This window comes from Garra rufa, chromosome 18 (assembly GCF_049309525.1).
Source record: "Garra rufa chromosome 18, GarRuf1.0, whole genome shotgun sequence".
Lineage (NCBI taxonomy): Eukaryota > Metazoa > Chordata > Actinopteri > Cypriniformes > Cyprinidae > Garra > Garra rufa.
In genome coordinates, this window is record NC_133378.1 from 10,267,293 (window position 1) to 10,284,231 (window position 16,939).

At 35.7% G+C, this 16,939-nt stretch overlaps 2 protein-coding genes across 2 annotated transcripts; both read right to left on the bottom strand.

Annotated features, from left to right (window-relative positions):
- Positions 1-543: 543 nt before the first annotated feature.
- Positions 544-5,538, bottom strand: slc25a55b (solute carrier family 25 member 55b). The gene is made up of 9 exons (XM_073823399.1): positions 5,471-5,538; positions 5,035-5,160; positions 4,690-4,745; positions 4,251-4,341; positions 4,055-4,173; positions 3,380-3,572; positions 2,071-2,225; positions 1,906-1,981; positions 544-1,797 (listed from the first exon to the last, which is right to left on the bottom strand). Exons 1-9 carry the CDS (start codon positions 5,488-5,490, stop codon positions 1,638-1,640), a joined length of 996 nt encoding a protein of 331 aa, XP_073679500.1. The 5' UTR covers positions 5,491-5,538; the 3' UTR covers positions 544-1,637.
- Positions 5,539-7,094: 1,556 nt separating this feature from the next.
- On the bottom strand, positions 7,095-10,553 carry LOC141291231 (thyrotropin subunit beta). Its single transcript, XM_073823400.1, has 2 exons — positions 10,271-10,553; positions 7,095-8,317 (listed from the first exon to the last, which is right to left on the bottom strand). The coding sequence occupies exons 1-2, from the start codon at positions 10,430-10,432 to the stop codon at positions 8,078-8,080; spliced, it is 402 nt and encodes a 133-aa protein (XP_073679501.1). The 5' UTR covers positions 10,433-10,553; the 3' UTR covers positions 7,095-8,077.
- Between the last annotated feature and the right edge of the window lie 6,386 nt (positions 10,554-16,939).

Here is a 16,939-nt window from a genome sequence, read left to right on the forward strand (position 1 = left end):
AACTGAATCTCATTTTCAAATCGTTTCATTTAATACATACATTACAGTTGTGCTGGCCACATTGCCACTTTTTAGAAGGACTTAATTTTGCCTTGTGTTTCTGGCATGAAATGCACGTCAGCTGCAAGTGCTATGCTATGCAGGAAGCTCTAGGGCAGAATCAGGCTAAAGTTTCATCTGCGGTGCACAGTGTGCACTTTTCACCAACATAGATGTGTTCTTAGTTAACATGTGTTCTTAATATTACTGAGTTTTCTTTACTGCATCTCATGCATTATTTGAATTTTTATCTTGTGATTTTGCAATCAAGCACACAATATAAAACATTTATATGTTATTTTAAGCTAAAAAAATTTAAGCTAAAAAATAAAAATGAATTTTATACTTCAGTACTGTTAAGTTCTAATTATACTTCAGTAGAACTACCCTCTTAAACTCACAATTAATTATTTTAGGTGTATTTTTACAAATTTAGCCTGAACTTTGTTTGGGGTTAGGTCGATTTTGTCATTTCACATAAAAAAAACACACACAACTGAGAACTTTCAAGAAATGTTTTGAAATGTATTTGCACATACTAACAACAAAATTAGGAACATTGTGGAATTAACAAGCACAAATAACAGATTTTAGTTTTGATCTTTGTGTCAAACCACTGTTCACATTTTTATTCCATATTTCTTTTGTTTAGTACATTTCAAAGTGTGAACCACAATCAAATCCCAGTTTCTGGAATGGTTTAAGATGTCTAAGTATGACACTTTAACACTGTTAGGTTGAACAGAATGCCTTTTAATTCTGTAAATGTAAAATCTCACTTCAGCAGGAATCAAACATCCTGTCTCTGTGTGTGTCTCTTCGGAGTCATGTATATTGTATAACAATGTTCTCATAGGTATGTCTCCATGCTAATGTCCACATTAATCAGCAGTGCCTCCGTAATACTGTGCATAAACAAAATGTCACAAGAAAGGTAAGACAGAACTGTTAATGAAGGACATATGTATAAAAAAAGATTACATGATTTTCTTGCCCTTGGAGTGCATGAGTCATGGCCGTACGTTTTTAAATCAACCCTCACTGAGGATAAATCTGACTCTGACCATACATTTCCAAAAGAAAACGAAAAAATCATGTGAAATGATATAGCTTCCTGAATAAGCCAGTTGAATATGCTATAGGTAGCATGTAAAGACATGAACTTCTATAGTCTTCTCCAACAACCATTTGATTCAACACACTCTAAAAATCATAAAACACAGTCATTTGTGCAAGATGGCATAATTGTACACAAAAAAAAGGTACAAAATCTGTCACTGGGGTGGTACACTTTAGACTTGACCCTAACGGTCCATATTAGTACTTATATGAGTACCTTTTGAAAGGGTACCAGTTCAGCCATTTTGTCTAAGAGTATATTTTGTCCTTTAACCTGTTTCATACAGAAACATTTTACCTTTATAGGTGTTTTCCAGATGGTAATGTAGAATTGGGTTTTATGAGCCAGATTTAAATGATTTTGCCACTGCGTACAAATTTATACAAACTGTCATAAGACCAGGTTGGTTTGTTCTCAGATATTTAGTTGCATCATAGCTGCATTGGTCTTTAAAGTTGAATTCAGTTGGTTTCACAGTTTAGACAGAGTAAAGGTTGAATGCGGTTTGTCCTAGTAGAAACTCCCCAACACCAATAAAGTAAACCACTTGAGCAATTCCGAAGAGTGGAGCAATGACCAGTGCCCTGCATCCGGCACCCTTCAGAAAAGCACTTGGCCCTTCTTTGCGCATTATCTTTCTGTAGGAACAAAGAGCGGGATCATCATTAATACAACAGAAAAGAAAAAAGTGTATTACTGATTCTCTAATCTAGATTGTCCATTAGCCAGATTACTGGTTGCTTTACCTGACGCAGTCTACCACGCCATTGTAGGTATCTTCGTTTGCACTTTTATTGAGTGACTGCAGCCGGGTTTTCACCACTGGATAGAGATGGGATCAGTCTTAGTCTTTGCGCATACATTAACATCTACTCAAACAGGTGTTCTTCAGAAGAACTTGGAAGACTCACCGTCACAAGGACTGACAGCCACAGCTGCTGTACATCCAGCTACACATCCTGATATGAAAGACCAGTAAAAAGGCACATTGTCGTCCTCAGATGTCTTGCCCAGCTTGTTGATGTGGGCAAACAGCGGAAAGTAAACCACAGAGAAAGGGATGTCCCTGTAAGAAGACCCAAGGTTTGTTTGTTTTGTTTAGGTCTCGAGTGATAACTTGCCCAAGTTGGACATTCCTTGATCAGTGTCCTTTGTCAAATGCTCCTGGAAAACAAATTCAGCCCTAACCCTCACCTATCCGTAAAATCTTAGAGGAATGATAGACTGCTAAAAAAGTTGGTCAAGGCTCAAACTTTGACGTAGCCTGACACTAAAGTTGGATCGTTCTATGGCAATACTGTTTCAGGACCAACAAGGATGTTGATCAAGGGGCAAGTCCAACTTGGGTCAATCATGCTACACCAGGAGTGTCCACACCTGCTCCTGGAGGCCTACCTTCCAGCAGAATTTAGCTCCAGCCATAGTTAAACACATTTGAACCAGGTCTTAAGGATCTCTAGAAACTTTTAGATGTGTTTGAGCAAACTCTGTAGGAAAGTGACCTCCCAGGAGCAAGAGTGGACACCTCTGCTTTACACCAATATTTCCTTGTGGTATTTAGTTTACAGCAGGGGTGTCCAAACTCGGTCCTGGAGGGCCAGTGTCCTGAAGTGCTTAGCTCCAACTTGCCTCAACACACCTTCAGGAAAGCTTCTAGTATGCCTAGTACAGTGGTTCTCAATCCTGGTCCTGGGGGACCCCTGCTCTGCACATTTTGCATGTCTCCCGTATTTAACACACCTGATTGAGATCAGCTCATTAGGAGAGAGATCCATGAACTGAACTAACAAGCTGAAGATCTCAATCAGGTGTGTTAAATAAGAGAGACATGTGCAGAGCAGGGGTCCCCCAGGACCAGGATTGAGAACCACTGGCCTAGTAAGAGCTTGATTAGCTGGCTCAGGTGTGTCTAAGTGGGGTTGGAGCTAAACTGTGATACAGCTTATTTAGGCCTGTGGTACTTGAACCACAGTTTGAGCAAGAGGATTGAATTTGGAATAGATTGCTCTAACACAGAGGTTCTCAACTTGGCCCTTGAGATCCGCTTTCTTGCAGAGTTTAGCTCCAACCTTGATCAAACTTAGTTATCCTGAAGACCCCGATTAGCTTGTTCAGGTGTGTTTGATTAGGGTTTAATCTAAACTTTGCAGGAAAGTGGACTTCAAACGCCAGAGTTGAAAACCCCTGCTTTAACATTTGCATTAAAGCATGGATACATACCTCATGAGGGTTGCTCCTAGTCCTTTGTAAAGTCCCTGGATGCCCTTTGTGCGAAGCAGTTCCTGGGTAATCTGAATGGCTGACACTTTTCTGATTGAAGACACTGGACCCACACTGTACGAACAGTTCAGGACTGGACTGGCTGTCCCAAGTTTGACAGTCTGAAGCATCGGTAACTTCCTCTGCTGGGCCACTGAATGTAAAATTAGCTGGATCAGGTGTGTTTAGCTGGATCAGGTGTGTTTATTTGGGGTTGGAGCTAAACTCGGCAGGACACCGGCCCTCCAGGTCCAAGTTTACTAAAGTCTACTAAATCAGTGGTTTGAAATTCTGGTCCTACTGATCCACTGCTTTTGTGTCTGTTATCTGACAAGCTCAGTTTAGCTCTCTTCTAGCAAGCTGATTATCTGAATCAGACGTGTTAAATAAGGAAGACATGCTAAATTGGTAGAGCAGATGGCCCCCAGTACTGGAGTTAAGAACCACTGAATTAAAAAATCATACCCCCCAAAAATTGGGGGAGATTTCAACAAGTTTTAGATACAAGAAGGAGATAAAGTACAGGAGGATATATAAACTGATTTGATGATTGATATTGTTATGAATATTAAGGGTATTGAAAACTCTATTTTAATCATGAAAGAAGGTGAACCTGGGTCAGTATTTATAACTCACCAAGTCGTCCTGCATCCTGAAGTTGGATCTTAAGCATTTCCATTGGGGTTGTGACAATAACCTGACACATCCCTGCCCCGCACCCAGCCAACATTTCCTGAAACACGCTCAGCTTGAGTCTGAAACACAAGTGAGTACCATTCAAGCCTATTATTGAGTATTGTACAATTTCTGGAAAGAAGCAAAGGGAACATACTCTCCCCTACTGAGCCTCTGGCGGAAGAAATCATTGGCGGCCAGTTTGATGGCCTTCTCAGGAGTCACCAGTGTCAGGTTGACTGCTGCCCCTGTAGAAAAAAAAAAGCTGAGCAGTTGATCTTTGACAAATATTTAAAACTACAAAGTTGTTTGTAAAGTTTTGGGAGGAAAACTGACACTGACACTGAATCAATACAATTTTAAAGATGTAGATATAGAAGAATGTAGAACTTTGCAAACTGTATCAAATATCTACAAGTATCTACAGGAACCAACACCCATTTCAGTCAAGATGCTTTGGATCAGCGTCTCTCACAAGTTGTGTAAAGTGTTGACATGCAGGTTTTGTTGCATAATGAAGATGTCCTCAGGGGCTTTAGATTTTAGGGAATTATAAAAGTCAAGGTAAGTTCTATCAAGTTTCTGAAATTACTTACCTCTGTACATTCCAAAGTATCCCTCAGATCGAACAGTCTTAACCAGACAGTCCATCCTAATCAAAATAATTATATGTTATTGTTGACTACTGAGCCAAGTAACCGTTGTAAGTCTATAGACTGAAAAGTGGATAAACCACACCCTTCTAACGAGTTTTCATGCCTCCATGACAGGTAAATTTTCTCACTCACAAGAACTGTCTTTCTAAGAAAATGCGGTCTTGTTTATGGTTCAAGTGAACTTGCAAGTGTTTAGTGTAGGGTTTAAGTGAGTCTTTTTTTCTGGATTGAAAAGGAACAAAATTAAAATAAAGTAAATGTTATAAATGTGAAATGCAAACATACATATTTTTGTAGACCTGTTGGCTTCCTCTTTGGTTTTGGAGTCTTGTCTTGGCAAGATCTATTGGAAACACACAGGTGACACCCACCAGTCCTGCAACTCCACCATTGATGAGTTTGGCAGGGAGGCTTGAGAGAAACATAAGAGAGCAAATAAATGAATAAATATCTTTAAAAATCATAGTCATTGTATCCCTAATGCATTCATTCACTCCTAACTTGGTTCACCATTTAACAATTCTACAAAATCAAGGCACTGCTTTGAAAACATAGAACAACATGTCAAAGGAATCAAGGCAAGGTCAAGTCGACATTCATAATGCAACACTTACCTGTTAATATACCACAGTCTAATTACCGACCAAATACAATAATACTGCTGCATCAAAAGTGTTGTTATTGATCACAGCACACAACAGACAGTGGTTTGGTTCCATACCTGATTGGTTGTTGAGTCATGGTGAGAGGTTTTTGGTGTGGTCTGAGGACTGAGGTAGACAGAGGAGCAGTCACTGTGCAAAGCAGCAGAGAGGGGTTATATACAGTAACCCCTCCCAGAACGCCGTTCACTCCCTCGTTGTGTGTCCCCACTGCACGGCCAATCAGAGGAGCAGGATCTTCTTACAGTAAGCATGCAAAGAGACACTTATACTGCCGCACACACACTTGCATGTGTGTTTAGGGACTGTAGATGTGTACATTTAAGTGCATTTGTAAGTTTTAGAGAAAGTCTTTGAAAAAAAAAACTAAGAATGTTGGATTTCTTCCCAAGATTTTTTGGGAAAATTTTTCTCATTATGTTATTTTCTAATAAAATCTTCTTCTTTTTTTTCACTGTCACAAAATATTTCATAGTACAGTTTTATAACCTTAGTATGTGAGAAGTTTAAGTTACATGATCATGTTGCTTTTATCTTCCACAGTATCTTATATACTTGTAAGTAGCTTTATATAGCTTTATTGTGCAGAAATATTACATTGTTACGTGAAGAATTTCTTCTAAAACTTTATTTTCCATTTATGTGATTTACATTAAAAATGATTTACATAAATACATATACACTTTAGTTTAGTGACCAATTCTCACTATTAACTAATTGCTAATTAGCTGTTTATTAGGACTTATAAAGCACATATAATTCTTATTCAGACTTATTTTGCATGAGCATATTCTAGATCCCTTATCCTACCTCATACCTAAATGTAACTACCTTACTAACTATAATAATTAGATGTTTATTGAGGCAAACAACATAGTTAATAGCTTGTTAATAGTGAGAACTGGACCTTAAAATAAAGTGTGACTAAAAAGGTGGTTAAACCTTAAAGGAACAATTGAACCACAAATGACACACCTTTATAAATGGTAATATAATAATATATATATAGGGCCCCATTCACACTGTTATGTAGTTGCTTATTTAGCATGCATATTACTATTAATAGTACTTATAAAGCACATATTCTGCATGATACATCCTTAATCCTAACCAATACTTAAACTTAACAAATACCTTACTAATTATTATCAAGCAGCAAATTAGGAGTTTATTGAGGCAAAAGTCATAGTTAATGGTTTGTTAACTGTGAGAATTGGACCTTAAATACAATAAATATTCCACAAGCCACTAGAGATGAAAGCAATGAAAATGTAATTTATACAACTGCTATTATTTAAATGTTGATTGAAATAACATTTAACTTTAACCAAATTGCACTATTAGTTATATTTTATCAATATGGCAAGGTGGACAAATAAAGTACAATAAATAACACATAAAACTGTAGGTTTTGAATGTGGAAATTCTTGACATTTGCTAAATGCACAATTTTGCACAAAATGGCTGTTGTTTGTTAAACCACTATTCGTTGTAGCACAACAAAAGCTCCTTAATTTAATTTATTGATTTTTTTTTCACCACCGTCATGAACTGTAAAACTCCAAAACAAAACAGGGACAATTGTGTTTATACCCTTTTAGTTTTCACTGGGAAATTACAATACTATGTTACGACCATATAATTAATAGAAGATTGTTTTGATCTGTTTTGCTTTTCAGTTATACCCTAATGAATTCTAAATATACTGTAAAAACAGACTGTGATGCTGATTTTGTTCCTAAAAAAAGAAAGAAAAATCCCACAAATCTCAAATTTGCATGCAATTTTCATAATATGGCAATGTCAGACCAAATTTTATAATTAATGTTTATTTTCCAGTTTTCACAACATTATGTACTTTGCTGACTTCATAATAAAATGTGTTATTCTTCATCACCATCATCCATCAGTAACGTTTTTTATTTTTTTCCGACACACATGCAAACATAGCAGTTTCCAAACTGTACAAATAATGGTAACACTTTACAATTAGGTTCATTAGTTAACATTAGTTACTGAACTAAGAATGAACAATACTTCTACAACATAATACTTAATGCACTGTAACATGAACAAACAATGAACTATTTTCATTAACTTACATTAACAAAGATTAATAATAAAGGTGCAGTTCATTGTTCATGTTAGTTAATAAATTAACGAATGTTAACAAATGACACCGTATTGTAAAGTGCTACAGTAAGTATGTAAATGTGTAAATATATTCTGTGAGCCTCTCTGATGCAACCTAAAAAGTTAAAATGCTCTCTCTCTCTCTCTCTTATACAATAAAGATCAATTTCAAGGTAATAATGTATGTTTTCTTGTTATCCTTTTGGTGTTTTGATAATGGTGTTTTTTCTCTGTCTAATAAAAAGTAGCCTTTGCTTGTTTAAAAAAAAAAAAGAAAAAGTAGTGCATGATATTGTGAGTTATAGTAAATGAGACTTGAGTGATGAATGCAGACATTTATAGTGAAAAAGATACAGACAGGAGAACCAGAACAAAGACCGTCTCGTTCAAAACCAACCATATTGTTTACTTGAAATCAGAAACACTTTCTAATAAAACATGTTTTATTGTTACCAAATGTGACCAAAACATTAGGAAGGAAAAAAGGCAATCAGAAGGAAATCTTAGGAGGGCAGGCCCCTCGCCGAATGATTTCAGACGGCACGCAGGTGCTCGGAGCATTTGCTGGGAGTGTGTTTGGGCTTGTAGATGCACTCGTTCTTGCTAGTGTTGCATTTTGTGCAGCGGCACCAGCGTGCCACCGGATAAAAGAAGAGCGGGTCAATGTGGACGGGACAGCCAGGCATCTTAGCAGAATGATAGACCAGAGAACGATGCATGCATCCCCTCTGAATCAGGAAACGCTTGCCCACAAATCCTCTCACGTTTGTGTCCTGTCAAGCAATATATATATACTGGATTTAATCTAATATACAACAATGCTAAATATGATGTATTTACAGTGTACTTTGCTTATTATATGTACTCAAATTAAAATTGTAATATATGCAGTATGTTTTTCTTGATTTCTCTGAAATCCAAACCAAAATGTGGCAAGAAGAAATCCAGGTCACACTTTATCTTAGACTTAGACATCTTTAGACATTTAGGTATGTGGTAAGATTAAGGGATCTAAAATATGGTAATACAGAATAAGGCATTAATATGTGCTATATAAATATAAATAAACAGCTAATACGTTAGCTACTAGTTTATAGTAAGAATAGTAATAGGTCTCTAGACTAAAGTGTTACCAAAATCAAAGATAATAAAAGCAGAAATCAAAAGTTATATTTCCTGTTTCCATAAAGCCTCATCCTGCCCAACTATTTAACATCGAATTCAACATGTATTATGTTTTCTGTTTGTTTTTATATATATTTAATGTGACCTTGTTATTATTTGATTTCACACATCACCTTCTGATATTTTGAGAGATAATTGTTCTTATTATCAATGTTTCACTGCAAAAAAAATGCTTTTCTTACTTAGACTTACTTACTTTTTTTTGCCTTGTTTCCATATCTACAAATTCTTAAATCAAGCAGGATTTTCTAGACAAGTAAAACAAGTCAAAATTAAGTGATTTTTTGCTTAGAACAAGCTAAATAATCTGCCAAGGGGGTAAGCAAAAAAAATAAAAATAAAAAAATAAACATTTTAAACAGAAAACAAGATTTTTTTTTTTTTACCCCATTGGCAGATTATTTTCTTCGTTTCAAGCGAAAACCATCTTAATTTCGACTTGTTGTTATCCCTGAAAACAAGACCTTTTTTACTTGTCTAAAATATCCTTCTAAATAAGAATTGTTAGACGTTTTGGTTTGAAACGAGACAAAATATCAAAGTAAGAAAAGCATTTTTTGCAGTGTTTTCGTATTATGACCCCAAAACAACTGTTTTATGAATAGTATCTCTCATTTTTCCTTTTTATGATTCACAATATGTCTCACATATATTTTTGTCTCCCTTTCTCTTTCTCTCTCTCACACACACACACACACACACACACACACACACACACTCCATACACAAAAAAGCAAATGCTACAACTATACTCATAAAATTATATTTTAAAATAAGGTATTGATTGTTTTTATGATTAGATATTAGTCAAACCTATTTTTTTCAGACAGCTTCAACATTTATCACAGTTTATTCTCTATTTAGAATTTAGAAAATGCTAATAAAATATGACAAGAACTGTGTCAGAAAAACAAAAAATCATCTTGATAATCACAAATGAATTACATTCAAACCTATATTTATTCAGACACCATCAACATTTCTGAAATGATCACTACATCTTAGAAAATGCTAATAAACTAAGTGAATGAGCTATGTCAGATAACGATGATAGAAAGAAGTAATAGATTGCAATCAATCAAAAATTCAGACAACTGTTAGTATAACGATATTTACACAACTATCAATACTTTGTTGACCAAGCAATGCTATGGTAATGGTAAATGGTGTAAAATGTTTGCGCTTAAGCAAAATGTGGTTAGGTCAAAGTGTCTGAATAATTTTTGCCCGCAAATGTTAGTCAACTGTATGAAGATTTTGGTTAGTGTAATATGCTGGAGTTTATTTTATTTGGCTATCCTCGCTTATAAATGAACTACAGTGTCCTGCACCCACTAGTAAAAAAAAAACTCTTTTGGTTTGACTGTATATTGAATATATTCGGCATGTTTTTTATAAATTCAGCATGTAATATTTTAAGACCAGATCCCTCGCTGTACTTGATTCTCAAAAATGTCTCACACATAAAACGATCATGAAATCTGCTTGCTTATTGATTGAATTGGTCTAAATGATTTTACACATTATTAACACACTCTTACCTGTGTAAAGCACATTCCGCTGCACATGGTGGTGTTGACGGCCATGCAGTGGCCGCATTCGTGTCTCTCCACGTACAGCGTGTAGTTCGTCAGAGAGCAGGCCAGGAGAAAATCTCCTCCCATCACAAAAAGCAGACTGCAAAAGAACATCTTCATCTTCATCCAGCACCTGTCCAAACTCCAAAAGCAGCTCAAAGATCTGGCTGAAGTTTTGATCAGTGGTGCTGAGAGTCTTTCATACAAGAAGTCAGATTTTGATTAGGTCAGAGTTCCTCATGTGCTTTTAGACTCACACTAATCCCAAATGATCTGTGTGCCTCTTATCTTGCGGTGCAGGGAGGGAGGGTCTTCAGGCTGATCCTCCACACTGGAAATCAACGTGACACCGGGCCGAATGGCCACGCACAGCCCCGTTACTATATCTCTTGAGGTAACACCAAGTGTTCAGTGGAATTGGTAATTATGCATCGCTATTTATAATTTGGAACAAATGTCTGCCCAAGAAAATCAAGGAAAACATGTTTATTTTATTATCAAAGTGACTTAGCATTTTGGAATAATTGTATTGGAACTATTTGCTTATAATCTTGTATAATGCTTTGAATCTCTCTTTAGGGATTACGCTTAGCGTGAACATAAATTGCATTTCTAAATGCAATTTGTAAATGTCAACTAGGAATGACTGAAAATATAATATAAACAGATGTACGATTTGCATGCTGTATATAAAACGTTATAAGTAGCACAGGTATATTTGTAGCAGACAAAATCGTGGCAGGATCACTTTAATGCCAAAAATCATCAGGATATTAAGTAAAGATCATGTTCCTGAAATTTGTTTTGTAAATTTCCCACGCTAAATATGTCAAAACTTAATGTTTGATTAGTAATATGCATTGCCAAGAACATAATTTGGACGACCTTAAAGGCGATGTTCTCCATATTTTGATGTTTTTGCAACCTCAGATTGCAGATTCTCAAATAGTTGTATCTTAGCCAAATATTGTCCTATTCTAACAAACCATACATTGATGGAAATCTTATTTATTCAGCTTTCAATGTCATAAAATGTATATATATTAATTTCTATAGCATTTCCATAGCGAAGTTATTGTCGTGAAGCAAATCAAAAATCTTCAGAAATCTATATACGTCATATTTTTTATATATATTGAAATGACATGATGATATTAACAACAAAAAAAGTATAAAATAAATATAAAATAAAAATAATAAATAAAAAAATACACTTATTTAGTTATTCATTATGGGCCAGTGTAAAAATGTTTGGTCAGGTAAAAAAAAAAAAAAAAAGCATCACATGGTAACCAAAGCAAAACACACTGATTTTGTACTATTGCTTCAAGTCATAATTTGATTTAATATGACTTAATCAGCCTGGCTACTTTATCAGACACAGATAAAGGTTCAAGTCAAGTGGTAGTAACTTTTTTTTAAGATCTGCACTTTTACACTAGAAGCTTTTTAGCTTTTCTTTCTGTATCAAACTGATGAGTTTTAAGTTTTCAACTGGTTTTGCTTCATTGTGACAATCATGTTCTCGTTGCGTTTCTTGCCATGTCCCAGTTCTGTTGGGTAAAAGGGGCTGTGTGTGTTTCACGTGTTTCGTTGTTCACCTGGACAATGTTTTGCGTGTCTAATCCCGCTAATGCTTCCCTCTCGGCCGCTGGGACATGTGCTCCCATAGCATGCTTGCAAACCTCAGCTATAGCAACCGCAGCACACACTCAAACACACAGGGAGAAATACAAATACATACAAAATACATATTAAAAAAGTGTTTTAAACATATATGTGCTTAATTTTAATAAACTGGGTGTATTCAAAAGTAAAAAAAAAGTAATTTTAGTTATTTACATGACTACATTATTCTCATATAAAAGAAAATGAGTTTACTTACAGAATAAAAACTTCCTGGTAATTTACTCACTTCTAAGTCCTCCAAATTGTTTGTCTTTTTTTTTTTCAGTCGAATAGATATTCCGGGAGTTTTCTTCATATCCACCTTTTTCTTCTCGTACAAGTAGGCGTCCATTTGTAAACATTATGGATCACTGGTTTCACTGCTTTATATTTCAACTTAGTGTGTCTTACCGTATTATTTTAATTATGAACACACTGGTTTGTAGTGCAAATAGTTTACCGTTTACTAAACGTTGCTGTTTTTCTCATTATTTCTCTATAGCGGCGAGCGAACCGGAAGTCTCGTCCTTCCGCGTTGACAATAGACTTCAATGGGGATTGATGCGGTTTACTGCAGTTTCGATGCAGCTTTAAACAGGCTCTTCATGATCCCAGCCGAGGAACAAGGGTCTTATCTAGCGAAACGATCAGTCATTTCTTAAAAAAAAATACATACAGTGCCTTGCAAAAGTATTCATACCCCTTTTTTCACATTTTGTTTTGATGCAGCATTATGTTAAACTGCTTTAAACTAGTTTTTCCCCCACATCAGTTTACACTCCATACACCATAATAGTGACAAAGCAAAAACCAGATTTGCAAATTTTACAAATGTATTAAAAATAAAACACTGAAACATGTACATTGCATAAGTATTCATACCCTTAACTCAGTACATAGTTGAAGCACCTTTACAGCCTCAAGTGTTTTTGGGTATGATGTGACAAGCTTTGCACATCTGCATTTGGCAATTATCTGCCATTCTTTGCCTCACCTTTTCACCTCTCAAACTCTGTCAGCTTGGATGACGACATTTTCTAGAGTCCTAGTTTGTTCCAAACGTCTTCCATTATGAACCTTCAATGCAGCAGATTTTTTTTCTGAACTCTTCCCTAGATCATTGCCTTAACGCAAGTCTGTCACTGAGCTCTACAGGCAGTTATCTTGACCTCAGGACTTGGTTTTTGCTCTGATATGCATTTTCAGCTGTTAGACCTTTTCTGAGAGGTGTGTGCCTTTCTAAATCATACTCATTCAAATGAATTTGCCACAGTTTAACTCCACTCCAAGCGATGTAACATCTAGAAGCAGTATGAATGCTCCTGAGCTAAATTTCGAGTGTCCCAGAAAAGGGTATGAATACTTATGCAACAAGATCTTTTTTTATTTCTAATAAATTGGCAAAGTTGTTACAAACTTGTTTTGTGCTTTGTCATTATGGTGTATGAGATGTAGATTGATGTGGGAAAAAAAGTAATTTAAAGCAGTTTAACATAAGGCTGCAACATAACAAAACGTACCAAAAAAAGGAGTATGAATACTTTCGCAAGGCACTGTAAATACAATAAAAATTTAAAATGTATATACTACAAACGATTTTAAAGTCGGAGGAGAAAATGAGATGGATTTTTCGACTAAAGAAACATCTTGGATGCCATGGGGGTGAGTAAATTTTCAGGACATTTTTATTCTGGAAGTTAACCAGCTAACTATTTAAAAAAACGAAATGGCTCCTTAATGCAATAACTGTAGATGATCACTTTTTACAGTGTTTTTGGATGTACATTAAAGAAGATCTGTTAACTATTGAATAATGTTATAAATGTTTGTTAATGTTATTAACTGACGCTTTTATATATTATTATATCATAAAGTCTCACATACAGTATGCATTTAGATTGATTGAAAATATAGCTAAATGTCCACAAAGAAAATCCTTAATGAACTATTGAACTTTGGTTCTCCTGTGATTAGATCTGTATGTTTTCATTGCATGACTCATCATGCCACCTAAACGAAAACTCAGTCGGTCAGCCGATCATACTGATAAAACCAGAATTAATCAGTTTATGCTTGTGATATATATCTAAGAATTTTGGGTTAGGTACAGGTTGTACACATTGTTCTTCGAATATCTTGCAATAGCTTAAGAAATATATAAAAATAAATAAATAAATAAATACAGAGGTTAATCTGTTGTGACTAATTTTTTTGTAGCATATATTTACTGTTTTACTAGAGTTATTAATGTCTTCTTTGAAAAGTGTTTCTATTTGGTTAAAAAAAACAAATACTCTTAGCAAAATAAATCAAAAGAGAGTCAAATAAACTGCAAATTAAAATGAAATAAAAATCAAGCAAATAAATGCTATATATCTTAGCAGGTAAAATGTGTTCTTTATGGGAAAATAAAGGGTTTCAATTTCTGGTTTGAAGTCAAAGAATATCAAAATATCAAGGTAAAAGTGCAAAACACTGTACACATATATGTGGATTATTAAAAATCTAAATACTAAAAATACTAAAAAATCTAATACTACTGTTTTAACCATTTACATAACAGTTCCAAATCTAAAATGATGTTCAGTCTTATACAAATAAGCAGCTCTCTGTTAATCAGTTTTAATAAACATATTCAACCTCACTGCAGCCTTCAAACCTATATATTAAATAAGACAAAGCCATACAGTTGGTCCAAATTCAGCTCAATTGTTCAGGTCAATTGACCAAAGAAATATGACAGACCGAAGGAGAAGAGCCTCAGCGTGGGGTCAGGTGTGTGTTTGTCTTGAGCACAGCATTGACTCCAGGTGACTGTAACTGAATCAGTCTATGTTTAGTGCACTGTCAGCCTCAATAATCACAGTGTCGGGGTTAGCAGAGTTTATATAATTAGGATGTTATTTGAGCCCTTTATAACTGAAAGATTCTCTGTGGCGCTCAGAGGATGCCAGGAGGACAATATATGGTTGTGCAATCAGTTACATTCACAGTATCCTGCCAACAAGTCGACCTGGTCACGTTGAACTAGAGACATGGAAGTTAACGCTAGAGGGCAACCTGATACATGCTAGTCGCTCCGGGAAAAACTAGGTCATAAGGATACATGACCCATCCTTATTTTTTTATGGCCTCTCCTCCTCAGCCATATCTTAGGGCCAGCGGAGAGTGGTCAGCCAGCAGAGTACATTTCAGCCGAGGTCAGAGGTCAAAAGAGGATGTGCAGATTTATTTCACATTTATGTATATTCCACTATACATATTGTCTATATGACTATACTGTATATGATACAGTATGACGTTTTTTAAAAGAAAGTCTGTTATGCTCAACAGGGCTGCATTTATCTGATCAAAAATACTGTAAAAATTCTGAGATATTTTTACCATTTAAAATAACTGTTTTCTATTTAATGAAATGAATCTATTTTCTAAATTAATGTTTTATTAATATGAGATTGAGCTAAAGAATGAATGCTGTATCAGATGCAGGTAATGACACTCTCTCAGTCCATCTCTCTCTCATCATACTCTGCCACACATAATACTCTGCTTTTATGACAGTAATACAATAAGTTTTCAATGAAGCAACTCAGCGTTCCTTCATTCGTTGCTAGTTCTAAAGTGATGTTTTGGAATTACTAACGGAGGCTTGGGCTCAGCTGTTAAACTGTCCAACTGAGATTTGAATCCGTGGCAGAAGGAAGTAGTTCTGCACAAAAGAGGGATTTAAAGGACACTCTGTTGTTATTTTGTTTATATATTCACACACTCATGCCGTCGAACTGTTGTATAAATACAACATCACACGAGTAGCTGTGCGATGTGGCTTTATACAGTGGATATAAAAAGTCTACACACCCCTGTTAAAATGCAAGGTTTCTGTGTTGTAAAAAAAATCAAACCACGATAAATCATTTCAGAACTTTTTCCACCTTTAATGAAAACTATAACCGGTACAATTTCATAAAAAACAAACTCACATATTTTAGGTGTGGGGAACTAAAAATAAAAAACTAAAATAATATGGTTGCATAAGTGTGCACACCCTCTTTTAACTGGGAATATGGCTGTGTTCAAATTAAGCAATCACATTGAAACTCATTTTAAATAGGAGTCAGTACACCTGTCATCATTTAAAGCACCTTTGATTAACCCAGAATAAAGTTCAGCTGTTCTAGGAGGCTTTTTCTGGCATTTTCTTAGTTGCAGCTTACAGCAAAAGCCATGGTCCGCATAGAGCTTCCAAAGCATCAGAGGGATCTCATTGTTAGAAGGTATCAGTCAGGAGAAGGGTAAAAAATAATTTCCAAGGCATTGGATATATCATGGAACACAGTGAAGACCGTCATCATCAAGTGGAAAAAATATGGCGCAACAGTGACATTACCAAGAACTGGGCGACTGGACGACCAAAAACTGGTCAGGGAGGCTTCCAAGAGGCCTACAGCAACATTAAAAGAGCTGCAGGAATTTCTGGCAAGTACTGGCTGTGTAGTACATGTGACAACAATCTCCCGTATTCTTCATATGTCTGGGCTATGGGGTAGGGTGGCGAGACGGAAGCCTTTTCTTACAAAGAAAAACATCCAGGCCCGGTTAAATTTTGCAAAACCACATTTGAAATCTCCCAAGAGCATGTGGGAAAAGGTGTTATGGTCTGATGAAACCAAGGTTGAACTTTTTGGTCATAACTTCAAAAGGTATGTTTGGCGCAAAAACAACTCTGCACATCACCAAAGAAACACCATACCCACAGTGAAGCATGGTGGTGGCAGCATCATGCTTTGGGGTTGCTTTTCTTCAGCTGGAGCTGGGGCCTTAGTCAAGGTGGAGGGAATTATGAACAGTGCTAAATACCAGTCAATACTGGAAGAAAACCTTCAGGCTTCTGCTAGGAAGCTGAAGATGAAGAGAAACTTCATTTTTCAACACGATAACGATCCAAAGCACACATCCAAATCAACA